General features: G+C 54.6%; 1 protein-coding gene across 24 annotated transcripts in view; it reads right to left on the bottom strand.

Annotated features, from left to right (window-relative positions):
- Cacna1g (calcium voltage-gated channel subunit alpha1 G) overlaps positions 1–20,823 on the bottom strand; it is a 63,632-nt gene that overhangs the window by 36,447 nt on the left and 6,362 nt on the right. For 21 of the 24 annotated variants that reach the window (XM_078042218.1, XM_078042225.1, XM_078042226.1 and 18 more), the window contains exons 2-9: positions 18,986–19,098; positions 18,671–18,804; positions 18,221–18,318; positions 16,083–16,242; positions 15,274–15,574; positions 15,015–15,107; positions 12,014–12,797; positions 10,372–10,748 (exon numbers count right to left, since the gene is read on the bottom strand). In XM_078042218.1, coding sequence (XP_077898344.1) covers positions 10,372–10,748; positions 12,014–12,797; positions 15,015–15,107; positions 15,274–15,574; positions 16,083–16,242; positions 18,221–18,318; positions 18,671–18,804; positions 18,986–19,098 — 2,060 coding nt within the window. Of the gene's footprint in view, positions 1–10,371; positions 10,749–12,013; positions 12,798–14,835; positions 14,909–15,014; positions 15,108–15,273; positions 15,575–16,082; positions 16,243–18,220; positions 18,319–18,670; positions 18,805–18,985; positions 19,099–20,823 lie in introns of those variants that run through there. The other 3 variants (XM_078042220.1, XM_078042239.1, XM_078042241.1) reach the window with 2 other exon arrangements.

The following is a 20,823-nucleotide window of genomic DNA, read 5'->3' as shown; positions in this document are numbered from 1 at the left end:
CCTGCTTCACCTCATGCCTTCTATACAACAGCCCCCCTCTGCTGTTACAGATGAGCAGAAGAGATCAAGGGATGATGGATGACTGGTTTGAAGTCACAGAGCAGGAAGAGCCTGGGATAGGGCCCGACTCCACACCACCTTGACCCCAATAACACTATACAGCCAGGATTCAGACCCAAACCACGGGGACAGTGAGGGGCCTGTGAATCCAGACACAGATGGACTGCACAGATAATGCATCTTCTAATGTTTAATTATATTTTGAATCAACAGAGATGAATGAATACAGAACAAGCTGAGCTGCTTTTGGTGGCACTCGCCTGTAATTCCAGCAACATGGGACGCAGAGGTTGGAGGATCACTTAGAGCACCCTCAGCAACTTAGCAAGACCTTAAGCAACTTAGTGAGACACTGTCTCAGAATAAAAAAATATAAAGGCCTGGAGAGGTGACTTAGTGGTTTAAGTGCCCCTGGGTTCAATCCCTCATACTCCCCTGGCAATAAAGAACAAGTGGATGTGAAAGCACAGCTGAGGTATCACATTTAGGTGCAGTATGTCCCACCTAATTTTAGGTCATATAAATTTATACAGTTTGAGCATCCCTAATCTGAAAATCCAAAACTTATTAGGCACCAATATGACATCATAAGTGGAAAATTCCCACCTGACCTCATGTGACAGGTCAGAGTCAAAACACAGGCGCACTAAAAATAACACATAAAATTACCTTCAGGCAATGTATACAAAACACAGATGACTTTTGTATTTAGACATGGGTCCCATCCCCAAGATGTCTCATTACATATACGCAAATCTTCCCAAATCCAAAATCCGAAACACTTCAGGTCCCAAGTATTTTGAGTAAGAGACTTCAAAAAAGCTACTAAAAATAAAAATTAATACTTTTTAAAAAGTAGCTGAAAACACCACAGCTTTTGATATGTATTTACTCGATTAATGGATCTTAAAAAGACTACTACTGTGTTTGGTGTGCAGAGAGGTTGTTCTCATCCTGTTCTGACCTTATCAACGGGGCTCTCAGTAGGTGGCACCGACAGCTGGTGGACAAGTGCACACCTTGCTCACCTGCACGCTGACGACAGGTTCACTGAGGATGGTGCCGGGCAGCCCTTAGGGCCTGCAGCATTGGTCCCCATCCGGGAAAGATGGCAGCAAAGTCTGAAGCCCCTACCTGACCTGGTAAAGCAGCTCTAGAGAAGCAGGGGTTCCTGACAGGTGGGAGGGGTCCAGGTACACTCCCTCGGCCCTGTCCACCTCTCCCTCACACACTTCAGGGCTATGATGCTTCCTTTCTAGGACCCAGTGATCCATTGGAAAAAAAGCCTGCCCCCAACCCCCACCCAGACAGCCAGATCTGTCCAAGTTACTAAATTGGAGACTGGGAACGTTTTGCAAATGCAGGACAGGACACAGAGTCACAATCTTAGCAACATGGTTGCCCCAGGGACCACAGCCATAATTACAGCCACTGCCGCTTGGAAGGGGCAGAGGCAGAGTCAGTTCCTGCTGGTACCCACCATGGTTTGCACTGGGCTAAGGACCTTCCTCCCAGGATTTAATTTCCTCCACACTCTCAACCAAATGAGGGAGGGATGGGAGCCTCTCTGACAGCCCAGGAAACTGAGGCTCCTAAAGGAATGGGAACTTGATGGAGGGACATGGCTCCCTGAAAAAGGTACTCAGCTGAATCTCTTGCACTTTCTTCACACCTTTGCCTTCAAGACACCCCCCCCCCGACACACACACACACCAGATTACACACAAGAGGATCTGAATCCAGCCTCCACTCCCTGACTCCCTCCAGCTTCAGAAATCCTTTCCTGGGTCTAGGTGGTGTCCTTCCCACTGTTCACAGAAGTCGAGGTCCACTGGGCACTTGGGTGAGTTGAGGCCAGGCAGCCTGAGCTTCTGCACCTAGGCCCCAGCCTGCTTCTCTGTGCTGGTGCTCACTCTAAACCCCCTGCTTCCATCTCCCCCCAACTACCCTCCACTCAGATTATCACTTTGCAGCAACTGTGGCCCCAGGAAAAGTGCTCAGTACTTCCCAGCTCCAGGACGCTCCTGGACTCACGGCAGCTCCTTTGGTTAACCTTTATAGTGTCCTCTGTGTGCAGAACATTCTTAATGCAAAGGTGGGTTTGAACCTGAACACAAGAGGCCTGCCAACTCTGAGACTTCCACCTGTGTGACCTTGGGAAGTCCCAAGATCTCCAGTGGCCTCTTCTGTTAAACAGAGTAACACCACCTCACCACGAGGCTGCTCTGCAGGGCACAGCAGTTACGATCTGTGAAACTTGCAGCCCCGGGGCCAAGCTCGGTGGCCCCACGGGCAGTGATAGTCATAGCAGAACTCGGATGTGACAGGACAGAGTGTCTAAAACCAGGATTCCTGCAGCAGCTGAGGTCAGCGGGCCAGTGGGGAGGAAGAGGCAGGAGGATGCCTATGAAGGCATCTCTAGCTGGGGGCAGTTGTGGCAAAGGAGCAGGGAAAGAGGTGTGTGCTGGGAGGACTCAGGACCCAGGATCCAGCAGTCTGCCCAGCCGGAAAGTGAAAAGGGCTGGTGGGGCACAGGGATGTAGGGCTGGCAGGGCCCAGACAGAACGGCCTTGCTCCCTGACTGGGGCTGGACTTGCCTCTGCTACCCACAGTCCCACCATTGAGGCTCAGGGTGCCGGGTGGGGGGGTTGGAGATGTGCAAAGCCTGGCATTAAGAAGATTAATCTGGCCGCAGTGGTGGCAGCATGCGCATGGCTTGGAGGGGAGAGATGAGGACCAATTAGGGGACACTGCAGCGGTCTAGGCAGGAGGCTGAGAACCAGCTCTGGATGACAGTGATGTGCCTTTCACAGAAAAGCATAAGGGGGTAAACAAGCCTTGCTAGAGCTGGGGAGAGGGCAGGGACAAGGCACCCTACCCCTGCTCAAGTGCCACCTCCATCTCCCATCTTGTCAGCTCCACCTGCTCCACTGAGCCTGAAATCTCTGCTCCCCGACTGGGACTCCTCGGCTCACCTCACCTCACCTCTGCTTCTGATGGCCCTGCTGCCCACTTTGCCCCACCCCCAGCAGAGGGGGTCCAGATGGGCTGCAGTGATGGGGTGCTTACCACTGAGTAAGCAGGAGGAGAGCCTTCAAGGAGGTGTGGGAAGTCAGGGACACCTGGGCGGCAGGGGGTTCCCAGAGGGTCTCTCAGGTCTCATCCTGCACTTGCTCTTTCCCCCTCAGCTTTGAACCTGGCCTCTCTGAGACACCTCCTCTAGTACCCTCATGCCCACTGTGCCCCATTCAATGTCACTGTGCCCCCAGTGACCCCTAACCAGGGGCAATGCTGAGGGCTGGCTTTAACCCCTCCCCACCATCTCCCAGGACCCCAAAGGCTCTCCTAGTTAACACACAAGCCAGGCAGGCACAGTGTCCCAAGGTCTGGCTCAGCCTCCAGACAGCCAGCCCAAGGCCCTGCTACTTAGCCTTGTCCTGCATCAACCTGGACGACCTCTAAACTAGAGCCCATGGTGGACGATCTAAAGGCTGCCCTCGGCGCAGGCTTCAGAGGGCCAGGTAAGTCCCCACGCCTACGGCTTCCCTACTGCAGCTCTAGAACTGCTGAGCATGGCTATACGAGTCGCAGATGAAGCTCTGCTGACTGGACAGGCGAAGCCTGCTGGGTGGCCCCAGGGCTGCTTTATGCCTGCACTCAGTTCTCTATTCTCCCACCTTTCCGGGTCTCATTTCTGTCTCCCTGGAGCTGCCCCAAACCTTCCCCATTTCCCAAGCCCCAGCCTCCACCCACCGTGTCTCTTGCTCCATTGCTCTGAGACCTGCATCCTCTCCTGGAAGGGAGCTGCCCCTCTACACTCAGAATCTGATCTTCTGCCCCCCCAGGGTCCCCTCCCATCAGTTACCCCCCACTTCTCCACCCTCCTTCCTCTCTGCTGAAATGCAGAAACCTCCTGCATGAGTCCAGGCCCGGACACCCCTGAACTGTGGGCCCCATCATGCCAGCTCTCTCCAGAGGCCATCTTTTCTGCCCTCCTCTTAGTGGACACCTTGACAGTATCTGTCTGTGCCGGCCCCTCCTTCGTTGTGTCTGGCCTCCCCTGGCTTCCCTGACCCTGTGCAGCCACCTCCTGCCTCTCCTGGGGCTCTTCTCCCTCTGCTCTCCCCTTGGGCCAACATTCCACAGGGCTTAGTCTGAGCCCGCTCTCCCCCCACCCCTCGCTTGGCGCCCTCCCTCCACCATCACCCCCACTCCCAACTCTCCAGCTGTCACTGGGGTGTAGAGGACACTAAACAATCTCCCTCCAAACCCCCAGGCTTCTCATCCAGAGAGCCAAGGCCTGCCTGATATCCCTCCCAGCATGGCCCACAGCCATCTCAAACTCAGCACTTCCAAAACAAACCCTCTCACCTCTTCTTCCAAACCTGCTCTGGCCCCCAGCTTCCTGCCTTCGCCATTCCTGGATATTCTGAACTGGAACTTGGGGGTTATCTAGGACTCAGGCCTGCCCTTCCTCCCTCCCTGACAGTCAGCTGCCCAGGTCCCTAGAGCCTGCCTGCTGGCCTCTTCACCCCCTCATTCTCCTTAGGGCCCTCACTGCCTCTGATCTCAACAGTAGAAATAGTCCCCAGCACCCCCTCCCCAGTGCAGCTTGCACCTACTGGAAGCTCTGGCTTCCTTCAACTGCTAGGCTGGACTCACGTCACTGTCACCCCTACCCCTCTTGCCAAGTCACCCGGTGCTTTTATCGGTCAGTCTTCTAGAAGATCCCCTCATCCTTCCACTTAGACCTCTCCGTTCCTGCCCCTAGCTATCAATTCCACTCATCCCCCCAGCCCTCCCTCCAAAGCCACCTCCTTCACAAAGACATTTCAAACCCCTCACCTGGGGGGTGAGCACCTCTCCTCCATCCCCAGCGTGCCTTTTATGGCGTTTGGCACTGGTGGTCCACGGAAAAGACAGACTTTTCCACTAGAACCTACACTTCTTGGGGGCTCTGGCTCTGCTCCTCAGCCCTCTGACATTCTAGTGTTTTCTTCTAGTGTGCGGTGCTCAGGATGTGCACCCCTTGTGGGGCGTGGGGAGCCTGGAGCCAAGGCTTGAAAGCACCCTTCAACCAGATGCCTCTGCAACAGCACCCTTCCTGCTCCCACCCCCGAGACTCCTAGTGGGGGCTAGGTCTTCCCAGCCCCAAATTCCTCTACCTGGAAGCCAAAGGACAGGCTTGAGTGGAAGGCATCTATGAACCCTTGCCCTCAAAGGCCCCACATGGGGTATCTGCCTGTGTGTGTTCTGGGGAGAGAGTTTCTCAATATTCAGTGGAATCAAAATCTAATCTGCAACTCCCTTCAAAAATTGAGGCCTGGGCAGGCCCAATGGCACACACTAGTTGTAATCCTAACAACTCGAGAGCCCGAGGCAGGAGGATTGCAAGTTCGAGGATAGCCTCAGCAACTTAGGCCCTAAGCAGCTTAGCAAGACCCTGTCTCAAAATTTCAAAACATAAAAAATTTTTTGAAGGGCTGGTGTCATGGCTCAGTGTCAGAGTGCATCTGGGTTCAGTCCCCAATGCAAAAAAAAAAAAAAAAAAAAAAAGCTGAGACCTACCACATCTGGGTACCCCCACCCCACCTCTAGCTTTCCTGGCAGTGAACAGCCAACCTCGTTTATAAATAGAAACCTCTAGACATGTATCTGGAGTGACAAGATGGGCCCAGAATCTGAGCAGTGAGCAGAACTGTCCCCTACCCTGTCCTCTCCTGGCCTGCAAGGCTATCTACCTTGGACCCTCCCTCCCTCTGTTCATCTTTCTTCTAGAATACAAGGGTAGCACCTGCACCCCTGCTGTGACTCAGAGCCAGAAAGAGGATGATTAGGAAGTGCCTGAGCCCCCAAGACCCCATCCTGTACCCTCCTGTCCTCCTAGAAGGGACTTGCTCCAGTATAGCCCCAGGTGGGAGACAGGTTCCAAGACTAATTCTTTTCCAATCCCATTGGACATGGCACCAGGATGTCCCCCAGCCTGAATCTGCTCAAGCCTCATGCTTCAACTCTAGGCAGAAACCTGACAGTTATCCTTGCTGCTCTCTTCCCCCAAATAGCTAACTGGGGCTGAGTCTGCCTGTTACCTCCCCTCACCCCTTCCTCTCCACCTCCAGAGAAAAACATAAAGTATGAACTGCCTGGACCACTTCAGTAGTCTTCCTTGGCCCCCTGCCTTCTTCTCCCCTCCTTTCCTTCTACTCCACACATAGCTTCCAGAGGACTTTTGATGTTTGACCTGCTTAAATCTTTGTTGAGAACCTCTCATCTACCCGAAGCAGTAGCACATGCCTGTAATCTCAATGTCTCGGGAGGCTGAGGCAGGAGAATCACAGCTCGAGGCCAGCCTCAGCAACTTAGTAAGACTCTGTCTCAAAACAAAAATAAAAAGGGCTGGGGATATGGCTCAGTGGTAAAGCCCCCCTGCACAGTCTCCATTGCAGGGAGAGGACCTAGCATCTTCAGAATAAAATTCAAACTATTGTCTAAGCCTTTCAAGACATGACTTTCCTCCAATCTCACCTCTTATCACTTGTCCATCTGAACTCCCATCTAGTGCCACACACATTCTGAAGACTTGTACTTAGTTTTTGTGTCTGGTGCCACTGGCCCTACCTGTCCTGTGCCCTGCCTTCCTTTCTTCACTGACTACACCCAACCTGTCCCTCCAACAGCTCCGAGTACATCTCTTCCCAGTTTCACATCCGGGGACATGTTGGTAGCTGGAAAATGGCTATGGTGGGGGCATCTGCACCCTGGAAATTGATGAACATTACACATCAAGGTTGGTTTGTCTTTTAAACTCTCATATAATCAATTGATGAGTTTGTTTAATGAATTCGTTTTGCAGCACTAGGGCTGGAACCGAGGGTCTGGCACACACAGGACAAGAGCTCTCCCATTGATATGTATCCCCTGTCCCCTTTCTAATTTTATTTCAAGATGAGACTTGTTAAATTGCCCAAGTTGGCCTTGAATTTGCAATCCTCTGCCCTCAGCCTCCCAAGTAGCTGGGATTACAGGCATGCACCACTGCACCCAGATTTTGTTTTGCTTTGTTTTTTTGAGGGCTGGATGTTAAACATTTATCCGCATGTTACTGCTTAGGCCAGCTCTTATGCACAGGGATGGCTGATGGACGGGTGCCACATACTGCCTCCTGGGGGCTTGGGAACACACCTGTGCTCAGCAAGTCAGCTCACAGACTTTCTAAGCCCAGTTATGTTCTTGCTCCTTCCTCGAAATCCTGCATCCTTGTCCCTCTTACCAGTCCCCTGGGCATACCCATTCTGCCAGCTCTCAGCCAGTTGGTGGTTAAGGGTCAAAGGAAGCATGGGGCCAACCTTGGAAAGGGTGGGGTATGACAAAGTGGTGCTCCCTCTGTCAAGAGGCAAGTGGAGAGGGTGGGGTTGGGGAGCCAGAGTCATGAGAGGTTATGGGCTGCCACCACCAGACAGATCATCCTCCCTGACAGGGAAACGGAATGACAGGTAAAGCAGGTGGCACTGGGAGAGGATGGGAGAGGACGGGACCTAGGGAGGAGGAGAGGGCTGGGGATCTGTCTCTGGGCACACTTAGCAACCCCCTCTGCAGTGTCCCCCTATCCAATTGATACCAGGATCAATGGATGAAATCGTCTCATTAAGAGCACTGCAGGGAGAGCAGGAGCCCCGGCCGGCGCGCCTCCATCACATCGGCCTCCCTCGGCCTCCCTCCCTGTCTCCTTCAGCTCTTCCTCCTGAAGCCACCTCTCCTGCAGTCAGCGCCTTCGGAGTCCCTGTCTCCCCCTCCCTGCCCTGTCTCTGTCCTCCTTTGCACCTGGGTCCCCGTCTCTGTGCCTCCATCTGTCTGTGACTCTCTCTTTCCCTCCACTTCTCTGTCTCCCCTGTCTCTGTCTTCTCAGTCTCCCTCCTCCTAGGTCTCCATCTCCTTCCTGTCTCCCCATCTCCCGCTCTGAGCCCCCTCTGTGTCCCTGTCTTTCAGCTCCACATGTCTCTTCCCTCCTGTCCCTGGCACCCCCTCCAGCCTGCTCAGGGGCCCAGATGGCGGGACGTTCACGCCGCAGTGCCTGTGAGCACAGGGCCATGGCCGCTTCTGGGACTTCCTCAACCCCCGCCCCGGAGCCTGCCGGGCAGCATCAGTCATCTGCCCAGCCTGCTGGGGACTCCCACTCACCCCATGGGGCCCTCGGCAACTAGGTCCTCCTCTCTCCACCACATACTGCTCCCACGGAGGAAGACCTCCCCGCTGCTGAGGGGGTTAGCAGAAACCATGGCGGTCCCTCACTTTCCTCAGGCAGGAACTTGGGCAAGGAGGTGCTGCAGGCACCCCGACTGATGGCTTTTATTTCCTCTCTGAGGGGCATCCTTCTTGACATCTAACTGAAAGCCCTCTTGCTGTGGCTTCATATGCCCTCAGTCTTGTGACTCAGCCTCTTCCCAGTGCAATCAAAACCTCCATCAGCAAGCATCTGGCTGGGAGGGCCTGCTGGGTGCACACCCCAGAGGGAATGGGGACTCGGAGCATGTGCCCCCTGGGGAGGGAGCTGACCATGGCCAGCACTGGGTGAGGCAAAGAAGACTGAGGTTCATGGTAGGCATGGGAGCCAGAGTCAGGAGAGGTTATGGGCTGCCACCACCTAGGTCCCAGAAGGAGCAAATGCTGGCCCCACCTCAGCTTCCCCCACCCGCCTGGCAGAGCAAAGCACCTCTCCCCGGGAGGCGGCAGAGTCAGCATGTGCACACACACCCACGCCCCACGCAGCCCAGACACAACACGCCCACCACGGTGCCATGCGCGCCCACCTGCTGGCACCACAGAAGTGTCCTACCCCCCTCCTCCCCTCCATAGGGTAGGAAAGGGGCAGAGCTGCTGGGGGCCAGGCTGTTGAGGCAAGAGGAAGGACAGCCAGAGCCAGTGTGATGCGACAGTGATGGGGTGGGGGGTGGCGGGGGGTGCGTCTGGCTGAAGGTAAGAGCTAAGTCCTTGCAACACTGCGGGGCAGAGGTCAGAGGGGTAGGGGGCTTGATTCTCCTGAAAGGTGAACACCCTCCTGTCTGCTTTAGCCCCAGCTTACACCTGCTCCCCAGTCCTAACCCAGAATCCTCCTCGCCCTGTGCCTGCACCACCACACCCGCCCACCTGCCCTGGCCAGGTCCCACCTGGTCAGGAAGCCCCTTCCATGGTGTGCTGTGCTGGTTCAGTCCCCTCATGCCTCGGCCCCTGATGTGGGGAGGCAAATTCCCTGGTTCCCAACCAGGGAAGGTGGCCCAGTCCCTCCCCACTACCCCAGGGGGCACCAACACCTGGAAGAGGAGAGTAGGAGAGAAGGGCACAGAAGGATCCTGCCCACTGGCCTCTCTCCTTTTGAAAGACCAGTCTGAAGGGTTAAGGGCCAGGTTAAGGGCTGGCTTTGAGGGAGGAAGCCCAGCCAGCTGTGAGGCCCCACGGTGCAGCCCAACATGTGTGGGGTAGAGGCCAGTGGGGTCCCCCCAGGCCACACTCTGTCTCTGAGCAGCTCCAAGAGGGAGAACGTCTTCCTCCCCTCAGCCCAGATCCCACAGCTCACAGCCGTCTGCCCCACAGAGGCAGCCTGCTCCCTCTTCCACATGACAGCCCTTCAAATATTTGAAGACAGCTCGCCAGTCCCCGCTGAGCCTCCTCTCCTCCTGACTAAACATCCCGCTCCTCAGAACAAGATCTCAGATGCTCTGGCTTCAAGTCATCTTGCCTTGCTGGGCACTGTCATCTACCTAGAGCCACCCTGGTTCACAGCCAGCCTCCTGACCCCGGGCCAGGCCAAGACTGCTCCCTGCATGACCCCACATGACCCCAGGCCCAGCCACCATGCCTCTCCTGACTCCCATCTGCAGGCTGGCCTCAAATCAGTCACCAGTACCCACTGAGCTAGGTGAATGCTGGGGACCCCCCATCACTGCCCCTGCCTGCTACACCTTCTCCAAAGTCCCAAAGTGCCTTCCAGGGACCTGTCTTTCCCCACATGCCAGTCAGAACTCGTTGTCTAGCCACATAAAGCCAGCCTGCTCTGAGAAGCCTTCCCAGACAGAATACACCTGCCCCTGCCTGGGCCACCTCCACACTCAGAAACTGTGTGGCACTCACGGTAGTCACCCTCCAGGGTCCCCGTACATCACTACATGTCCCCCTTCCCATCCTCCCTGCAGGCTAGCAGCACGGAGAGGAATGGAGCCCAAGAGAGGAACCAAATCCCAGGAGGCAGGAGGAGGTGACAGGGCCCTAGAGAGAAGAGACACAGCTGGCAGGAGCCAGCCTGGCCTGCACTCCTACCTGCTCATGGTACTCGATGCCCATGCTGAGGGTATTGACCAGGATGGCGATCATGATTCCCCGGCCAAAGTACTTGCTATCCACAATCTTCCGGAAAGTGTCACAAATCAGCTTCCAGAAGGCCAGCACAGAGCCAGGCTCTGTGACAGGGCCCAGGCTCCGTCGCCGCCGGCTGTGGGGGTCCCGGAGGTCGCTGTGCTGGGCATCCTGTGTGAATTCATATACAGCCTCGCTGTCTGAATCAGGCACCTCGTGGTCGGCAGGCTCCAGCTCCCCTGCTCCCGGCCGGGCACAGTAGGGACAGCTGTCAGGACCACAGGCTCCACTGTCTGCCTTCAGACAAGGGCTGGAGATCTTGCAGGAGCTCTGGCAGGCGCCTGGAATAGGAGAGCAGAGGTCAGAAGCAGCAGGGCTCTCACCTGGGGCTCTCCCGCCGTTGGTGGAAGCACTAAGTGAGGGAGGAAGGCTGGGTTGTCACAGTGTTGAGGATGCCGGGCACTCAGTGGGCTGGGGTGCTGAGTGCCCTGCAACACAGGCAGTCCTGAACACAATGTGCCCCACATGTCAACAGCAGCCCATTGATGGTACTGCTGAATGTCCTAGGGTTCAGGTAGAGAGGTGGCCTTGATGTCCTCTGAGGTCCTGTACAGCTTCTATGTCCTGGAAGCCTTCAGCAAGGAGCTTGAATCAGGTCTGTACCAACACCCCTCCAAGGGATTGAGACCCACTCCAACACATACACTCGTCCCCACACACACCAGACATGTGCACATGTGCCCTACATGTACACACTCAAACACTGTGCACATGCTATTTGCACAATACAACATGTACAGACACCAAACACAAGAACACACACTCACACCACCCAGTGCATATATGCCAGACCCCTGTACACATGTGCATAAGACACCAGAAAAAAATCACCCACACATGTCAGACACCTGTGTGCACATGAACACCAGACACACATATTCATGTGTGTCTGGCTGCAGCTGCAGGGAGGCAGGTGGCTGGAGAGACCACCCCTGTCTGAGGGACCCACCCACAGGTGGTGACTGTCTCACTCCCCCATGACACAGGTGTTCCACCCATCAGACCAGCAGCTCCAAGCACCTGCTGCTCCTGCCTGGGATCTCTCTGTGGAGAGGACATGAGACTTGGCATGGGGCACAGTCACACACCATTTCTCCACGGGCTTCAGAGTTGGATGGCTTGCACTTCACTCACGGAACAACCTTGGGCAAGCCACGAGATCCCTCCGAGCCTCCTTTATCTCATGCATACAATGGGGTCCCTATTCAAGCTTATCATCTGAACTGTCTAGAGGATCCAAAGGGACCTGGTCTTCCAAGCAGGTGACACGCATACCACTGGGACAACAGTGGTTAGATACTATTGCAAACAGTATAGAGCAGAGCGCATAATGGGTACACATTACACAGCAGCTGTTATCATTACAATGTAGGCATTACGGTCCCCATTTTAACCCATGAGAAAATTAGGACTCAAAGAAGTGACGAAACTGGTTGAAGATGCCAGGACCATAAGAAGCAGCCTGGGAATCTGAGCCCCGGTCCCTCTGAGTCCAGAGCCCTAGTCTTCTCTGGGACACCACCCAGCCCCAGCCCAGCGTTCTCACCCGTGCTCTGCGTCTCTAGCAGCTTGTGCATGGAGCTGTAGGGCCCGGGTGGGATGTTGAGGCTGGTGAGGGTGGGGGGCCCGGAGCTGGGGGCCACCTCTACTAGTGCCTTCTCCTTCAGCATCTCTGGTGGAGGGCTGGTGTGCACAGTGGGGTACACCTTCCCGCTACCCACAGTTCTGCCCGACGCCTCAGATGGGGACCTGGGAGGGGGTGCCGGGCAGCGGACTGGCTCCAAGTGGCAGTCGGCATGGTAGAAGCTGTGCACAGACTCCGCACCCCCTGGAGGGCCCCCAGAGAGGGTGGGTGTCGAGGGTGGTGGCAGCATGAGCCTGCGGGACCCGTTGGCATCCCTGTCTTGGATCTCTGGGCTGGCCCGGGGGGCCCTGAGCGTCCCGTTGCCCAGGTGGTAGTGGTGGTGGTGATGGTGGTGGTGGTGCACCAGGTGGTGGACGGACAGGCGGCGGTGTGAGCGAGAGCAGCTGCCACTGGGCTGGGGCTCCTGGCTCCTGAGGGCCGCTGGGCTGCTCAGCAGTCCGGCCCGCACACCCACGGCCCGAGAGAGCTGGGCCAGCCTGCGGGCTGCCTTGCGGATGATGTACACCAGGTACTTGAGCAGCTCCTCGTAGCAGCTGCCCGGCTCAGAGAAGCTAGCCAGGGTGCTGGCGTTAGACAGGAACCGCACACGCTGCTCCCGCATCAGCTGGCTTTCCCGCTGCTTGGTCTCCGAGAACTGCGTGGCAATCACCACCAGGCACAGGTTGATCATGAAGAAGGAGCCCACCTGTAGGGGTGGGGACAGGAAGAGGAGATGTCCTGAAGAAAAGGGAATCGCAATGCCAGCCACCACACAGGGAACTTTCGACACCACAGGTCTTGGGCTCCATGGTTTTCCCAGAATGATCTTATTTTATTCTGCCAAGCTTGGGAGATGATGCTACTAAAAATCTCTCCATTCGAGTGGTAAGGGAGTTGAGACTCAGAGAGATCAAGGAAGTCGCCGCAGATTACTCAGCTAATGCAGAGAAAGTCTAAGACTTGAACTGAGCCCTGTGAAATTCTAAGGTGTTGCTATAATGATATCCTGGGAGGTTACCTCCCAAGGTCCCTCCCCCAAACACACCCACCCTTGGAGACTCTAAGCACCTCTCCCCAGGAGAATAGGGAATGCTATGGACATCAATGCAATATTAGGGACATGGCACCTTAAAATTGGATTGAGACTTTGAGATTTGTTCATAAGATTCCTACTTCTAGTCCCAATTCCAGTTCAGGGGAGATCCTTAACCACTGAGCTTCAATATCCTCATCTTAAAATTGGGACCACTGGACTGGCCTGGACCCCTTTTCCCTGTGCCTCTCCCCTCACCTAGTGGGGCAAGGGCTGAACCCACACTCTACAGACAGGTCAGATCCCCACTCTGCCTTTCCCCTGCTCTCCCAGCCCCCATCTCCATGCCTCAGTTTCCCCAGGATCCTGGGGAGGCCATCGCTTGGACAGTAATCCTGAATGGTGGAAATGAATATTTATGGTGACAAAGCAGATTTTTTTTTCTAGATGGTGTCCTAGTAATTATGATAATTAGCTTCACTAGTGTGATTTCAGAGAGCTGTTTGGAAAGATTTTTAAGGGGATGTGTGGGAGGGTGGAAACAAGGCCCCTTAACCCCCTGGCTGCTCCCCCCTCCCCAACCAAACACCGGAGGACAGCAATAATTTTGAGACTGACTTCCCTGAAGCACCCACCTTGGCCCCGAGGAGACGGTCAGAGATGGGAACAGGCCTCTATCAGGCTTCACCCCAAGCCCAGCCACTCTTCCGCACCAGGGAAAGTGACAGAGGCAAGAGTGGGTAGCCTTGGGGACTTGCTCATTCGCAGGGCTACCCTTCAGTCTCTCTCATCAGAAGAGAGTAAATCTTAATCTCTTTTAAATCTCCTCTCAATATCTGTCCCTCCATCTGGTTCTGTTGTTGGCCTCCTGGTAACATGGCAAAAGAGCTGGACATGGGGTTGACACCCTGGAGTTGAATTCTCAGCTCCAGCTCTCACTTCCTATGTGATCTGGACCTAGTGACCAACCCACTGGGAATCTGAGTTCTCACTTAGGGGTTGGAGACCACCATTCTTGCACCAGAAACCCCATAGGAGCCTATGCAGACCTAGCAGGCAGCAGATGTTACAAAACACTTCATAATGCTGCTCCACCCAGCACGATTAAGCTACAGCTTAGGCAAAGCACAAGGTGAAGGCAGATAAATGAGGACAGCCCAGGGTCCTCATCTGTAAATTGGAGATGGTAACAAGATCACAGTGAGAATTAAATGCCCAGCAAATAGAAGTGCTGAGAGCAGGAGCCTGCACACAGTAAGTGCTCAATAAATATCAGCTATAAGTAGTAGCACCAGAATTATTAACTACGAATGGTAGTGATTAAAACTATTAAATATTGCTGGTTTTGCCTGTCTTCTGTCTTTGTAAAGCCTTGGAATTTCTGAGCTGGGAGAACAAGAGATTGCACAGTGTTTCTCAACACGGATTGGAATTCGGGGTGGAACAATTCTTTGCAAATGTTTTAGGATGCTTAGCATCTCTCCCCTCCCCCCAACAAAATGTCAACAGTGTTCCCCTAGTCCTCCTAAAAGACAGAACCACACTTTTCCATTTCTGAATGGAAATAGGGCTCTAGAAGAGCCCTATTCCTAGGTAAAACCCATCTGCTTTATTCATGAAGAATCAGAAGCTCAGGGTGGGGTTGGGAGCCTCCTAGGGAATGATTTGTGCGAGGTCATAAGAGTAGTAAGTGGTAGAATCAGGCCTTGACCTTGGATTCCTCCTGACTCCTCATCAGGTGTCCTTCCCACCACAGGACAGATGCCTTCTCTATGGGACTTGTCCTAAGAGTGAAGAACTTCAGACCAAGCAAGCCTTCCCCTCTCTGGACTGTCCCCACCCTTGCCCTCAGCATCTGCCATTCCCACGGGGGCTGGAGGGGTCACTCACGATGATGAGGAGGATGAAGTAGATGAAGTTGTAGAAGGAATGAGCATCCATCACAAAGTACATGATGTCGACCCAGCCCTCCAGTGTGATGACCTGGGGAAGCCAAGAGGGACAGGCTGACTCTGGGCCCACTAAAGCCTCCTCCAGTCTCCTCCAGTGGCCTGGGCACCCACTCCAATTCCAAGAGCAACCACTCTCAGGCTGCACCACGTGCTGGGGCTGGCTTCTGGGGAACGTCCCAGGACCCCGGTGGCCCCACCTGGAAGATGGCAATCCAGGCATAGCCGATGTTGTCAAAGTTGATGGCGCCCTTGAAGGGGTTGTGCTCGCCTGCGGAGCAGTTGGTATAATACTGGTTCCAGTTGACACACGTGGTGTTGCTGGAGCTGTTGTAGGCCTCGTAGTCCAGACCACAGGGCGGGCCGCCACCGCCCTCCCCGCGCAGCGTGGGCACGCTCCTACAGGACCGCATGCCGTTCTCACGGGGCTGGGAGCAGATGAAGGGACTCTCGTCTTCATTCTCTGTCTGGTAGTAGGGCTCCAGGTCCACACTCAGGGGACTGCGGGATGGGGACAGCCACAGGAATGAGGCTGAGGAGCAGGGTTCTCCATGGAGGGAGCCAGGAAAGGAGAGCTGGTGTGGGTACGTGGAGGCATGCAGGGCGGCAATGGGAAAGGGACGGGGCAGAGGCAGAGATTTATGGACAAGAGACACCAGGAGGGTGAGAGCTGAGTCAGGAACTGCAAGAGTCAGGTGCTGCAGGATAATACCCTGGAACAGGGATTTTCAAATTTCACTACACATTAGGACCACTGGAGGAATTTATGAAATCCTTGTCTCCAAGTCAATTCCCAGTCCAGTGTGATCTGAATCTCTGGCGGGGCCACCCAGCCATCGGGAACTTTTAAAACTCTCCAGGTGATTCCGATGTGTAGCCAAGTTTGAGAATCAGGTGTGTCTCAGATATGACAACAGATACGTAGATGGCAACGGGAAGCCAGGGAATCGGGGAGGTCCTAGCCCCATAGTCATTCCCAGGTCACCCTCCTACCCTGTCCACCACTCACAGGCTGAAATTCTCAGGGAGGAAGCATCGGTTTCGGAGCAGCCCTGCCCACAGCTGGACACCAACGATGCCGAAGATGAAGAAGACGAAGAAGCAGAGCAGCAGGACGTTGCCCAGCATGGGCAAGGTGTCCAGCAGCAACGTGACAAGGATGCGCATGCCTGTAGGGGCAGAAGCCACGCTGGGGACGCCAGGCTGGCCGAGCTAGGCTGACTGCCAAGGGCCTGGCAGCATTCCCAGAGGGGCCCACTGGGGCGGAGGTGGCCCACCTCCAACTGGAGGGGAGACCAACAGCCACCTCTAACTCCCTGACAGACCCTGTGCCCCCAGCCCACATTGATTGTGCACAGTACCATCAGCAACAAGCCAGTGTGACTGTGCTCTGAGTTCCATGGCATTCTCCCAACATCATCCCGGGGTGGATGATATCACCCCCAATTTACAGATGAGAAGTCTGAGGCTCCCTGAAGTGACGTGGCTTGCTCAGTATCAGAGCTGCTAAATGTAGGTGCCAGGACTTAAATTTAGGCTCTGTGCTTCCAAATCCTGCTCCCCGACACAGGCAGACATACACACCTCCCACTTCCTTTTCTCACTAGACATAGTCACCTGACCTTTGTAAGTTATCACCACTGGGGTCATTGGGTAACTGAGGCAGAGAGCTCCAGGAGGGGCATTAGCCTGCAGGGATTTTACTTTGAGAGCTGGCTACACAGCAGGAGCAGCACATCACCAGGTTTCTGAAGCCCCCAGCCCCGAGTCGGTGCCCTGCTTGATCCAAATCCTCAAATCAGGATCCAAAGAGACACAACCTTGTTTTCTCAGGAGCCCATCAGTTAACAAATCCCCCATGGGGGAAGCCATTGCAACCCCTTCCCCAAAAGCCCTGTTAGGGATCATTCCCCCTCCTGACTCCAGGGCTAGGACCCAGCAGCTGGTCAAGCCTGAAGCAGCCCTCAACCTAGCAAGCCTTTGTCAAGCAGGAGGATCTCTGGAAGCTGGTTCTGACCATCAAAGTGCTGCTAGGGCTCCCAGCCCTTCCAGGACAAAGTTGCTAAGCAGCGGCAGCTCGTTAACCCTCTTGGTGATGGCAGTCGCCCTGCCCCCACCCCACCCTTCTGGCCTTCTTGCTCAGTCCTTCTCCCCCTTTGCTCCTCCCATCCCCCTTCAGCTCTTCGGTGTTCTAACTGAGATCAATTCCTCAGGGTTCGCATTAAGGGAATTACACTGGTTGTTAGACAGAAAGGTCTATCAATCTGCCAGCCTGCACCTGGGGCAGAGAGGAGGCAGGCACGCCCCTCTTCTGGAGCTCCTGTTAACAACAACACACATCAGAACCCCCCTCCCAGGACACACACAGCATCTCTGCCCTCCCAGAGGCAGCCGCATAACACACACACACACACACACACACACACACACACACACATAGGGCTGCTGTTACATCAGTATGTCAGACACACAGTTGGGCACAGAGCCCCAGGAACATGCTCCCCCAACCCTCACTTGGGGACCATCTGCAGCTCATGTAGGTTGGGGAGTTGCAAAGGGGGCCTGAGCAGAGGTGGGGGGGGCAGGACGTTGGAGAGCTAGAGCTGCCAAACCTTCTCTGGCTCCAGAAACCAATGCGGTTTAATTTAGATAATGGTCCCGGCAGTCACTGCAATGAGTTGGAAGAGGGTGGGAAGGGGGAAGGGGATGCAGCCAGAGCCGAGAGGCTGAGGCGTGGAGTGGCCTTGTCTTAAGAGAAGTCACGTTCAGCGTGGCCAGTGTGGTCTCACCAGTGAGAACCAGACTGCGTGAGAGGATGTTCTGGCCAGAAAAGGCCATTAGCACTTGGCACCCCCTGTTCCTGACTTATCACCTGTTCCCACCCACCCTTATTCCCTGGAAAGGGTCTCTGAAATGTTTCTGAGTTTCTGACCCAAAGTCAGGCTAAAATGGGGTGAGAGGGACTCTTCCCAGATAACTTTCCCAGGGCCACAGCCAGGGGTCTTTTGGGTTCCAGTGACCCTAGCTTCCTTCCTGCCACGGCTGGCACATGAGTGGTCAGGTGAGGATGCAGTGGTGGGTGGAGCCTGAGACTACTTTTCCTCTTGGGGCTCTATCCAGGGGGCTGAGAGCCGAGGGGTCACTCACTGGGCACCCGGTTAATGGCCCTGAGCGGTCGCAGCACACGGACTGTCCTGACAGCTGAGAAGCTGACGTTCTGCAGGTCCAGTGAATACTCCAGCATCCTGCAGGGAGGGGCCCAGAGGGAGGCCCTTTGAGTCTGAGGCCACCACAGTGTCAAAAGAGGTCAATGAAGAATCCTGTTCTGGGGTCCTCCCTCTCCTCCTCTGAGGGACCCTAAAGATTATGTCTGGGGAGTAGGGCCATCCCCAAAAAAGGACAGACCTCCCCCCCCAACCCTCAGAGAAGGTAGAAACAGGAAGAAGACCTTGGAATAAAGAGAAGTACAGACCAGTGAGTTTGGGCATGACAGGTTTGGCCCCTGAATGGATTTCAGAGAGGAAGCAGAGCTGTGACTGGGCCAGGGTGGGGGCCCATCTGATCCACTGCTCTCTGACCCCCAGCCCGGGCCCTTACCCCGCAATGACGATGAAAAAGTCAAGCCGGTTCCAAGTGTCTCCCAGGTAACACTTCTTCCCAAAGATGCCCAAGGCTACCATCTTCACTACCATTTCCACAGCGAAGAAGGCAAAGATGAAGTCATCAAAGGCCTGATGTGTGGGGAGGAGAAGTGCTGAAATCGAGAAGGGGAGGGGGAATATGCCCACCACCACCCAGCCCCCACCAGTTGGGTCAGGGCCTCTTGCAAAGAAGGAGTCTGGGCATTATGATCAGAAGCTGCCTATACACACACACACACACACACACACACACACACACACTCACACTCACCTGCAGGATCCGGCAGCGCTGGGAATCACAGGCGATGTCCTCACAGGGCCGGAACATGCCCAGGGTCACACAGTTGAGAAGAATGACCAACATGCTGATACGCTCAAACCAGGTATCAGGTGTCAAGGAAACAGCCGGTGGAGAGGGCTGGAGCTGAAGCTATCCCCCACCCCAACCCCGTCCTGCCCTGACACCTGTGCCTACAACCTCCCAACCCCACTCGAGATGCAACCAGGTATGATGGGAGGGCCCTGGCTCACCTTGGTCATCTTTCCTCTCTGGACCCAGCTTGCTCATCTGTAAAGTAAGAAAAGCCATAAATACCCTGACTATTTGCACAAGCCATTTGGGGAATAGAATTGATCGTGCTTGTGGAAATGCCAGACACCATGAGTTTGCAGCTGAATTTGATCCTATTCTCTCCACCTCACAGGGTAGATGTGAGAAGCAAGTGAGATAATGTATGTGAAAGTGTTACACAAACCTAAAGTCGGATTATATCTGTCTTACAGTTTACCAAGCACTTTCACACAATGCCACAGTTGACGCTCACAACAGCCCCATGGAGCATCCAAGGTAGATCATTTTATTCCCCAGAACCTAAGGAAACTGAGGCCCAGAGAGCCAAAGTCAGGCTGACGTCATTCAAGAAGCCAGGACAAGACCAAAGTTTATGCTCTCTTGATCTACGATGCCATCTGTCCTCTGAACACCATAGCTGCTCAGGCAGGCAGGGACGGGGCTGTCTGACTGTCCTGGTACCAGGGAGAGAAGAAGGTCCACAGCTACAGCCCCCTTGCCACAGAACCAGAGCCCAAGGTTCAAAGCCCTCAGTCATGTCCATGCATTTCAACACTGAGGCCTCACGCCATGCCAGACACTGTGCTCTGGAGAAACCCCATTTCCCAGAGTGGCCCTGATGCCCTCACACATTCTTGTGCCTTCCAGCCCAGACAAAAACAGCAAGTGGGAGGGGAGTTCCTTCTAAACCCTGAGTCTTCCCATGTGGTGGGTCCCATGGAGGGACTCATTTTCAACCCACCCGTAGGAGAATATACAAGATGGCCTTTGGACCTTAGAAGGTTCCAGGCCCCAGACTCACAGATAGATGACCAAGCAGCCTACTTTTCTCATAGAAAATATGAGCAAGGAGGTGGAAGCGGGGGTGGGCAGGACAAAAAGGCTAGAAACAGAGTGGGAGATGAGGAAAGGACACTAGACATAGGGAACGGAGGTAGAAGGGGATCATGACAGCCCTATAGCCAGACTCAAGAGCACAGAACACATGGAATCTTCCTGTCTTAACCTTACATCTAGAAGAAGATCGCTTCAGCTAGGCATGAAGAGGCCAGCAGGATTGTCCAGGGGCCCAAGGACCTTCCTCCCAGCTGATCCCAGCCTTATCCCATCTTTGTCCTGAATCTCAGGCCACACCCCCACCCAAGGCTGATGACTCCTTCAAGCCCCCTGCATCCATCCTATCCCCTCTTCTGTCACTCAGGCTCTTTTCTCTCAGATACACATTCCTGTCTACCACCTGTCCCTGGTACCCTAGGACTCCCATTGAGACATTGCAATTTCCTTACACTCCACCCCTTTACAAGAATGAGAGTTTTAAAAAAAAAAGTTCTAGGTCTTGGGGGTAGGTAGATAGGAGGAAAAAAAATTTTTTTTAAATGATCTGTTTCCATGGAGCTGTTTTCCTGAGTGGAGTCAGAGCCCAATGGATCTCACCCCACAATGGGGGTCAGCCAGGGGTCACTACGGAAAAGGGGGGATAGGGAGGGAGCCATCATTTGGAAAGCAAAGAACACAATTACCCTCAAGAACTTGTGTGA

The sequence above is a fragment of the Ictidomys tridecemlineatus genome, chromosome 3, assembly GCF_052094955.1.
Source record: "Ictidomys tridecemlineatus isolate mIctTri1 chromosome 3, mIctTri1.hap1, whole genome shotgun sequence".
NCBI lineage: Eukaryota > Metazoa > Chordata > Mammalia > Rodentia > Sciuridae > Ictidomys > Ictidomys tridecemlineatus.
The sequence above is the reverse complement of the archived record's forward strand: the minus strand, read 5'-3'. Positions and strand labels throughout refer to the sequence as shown.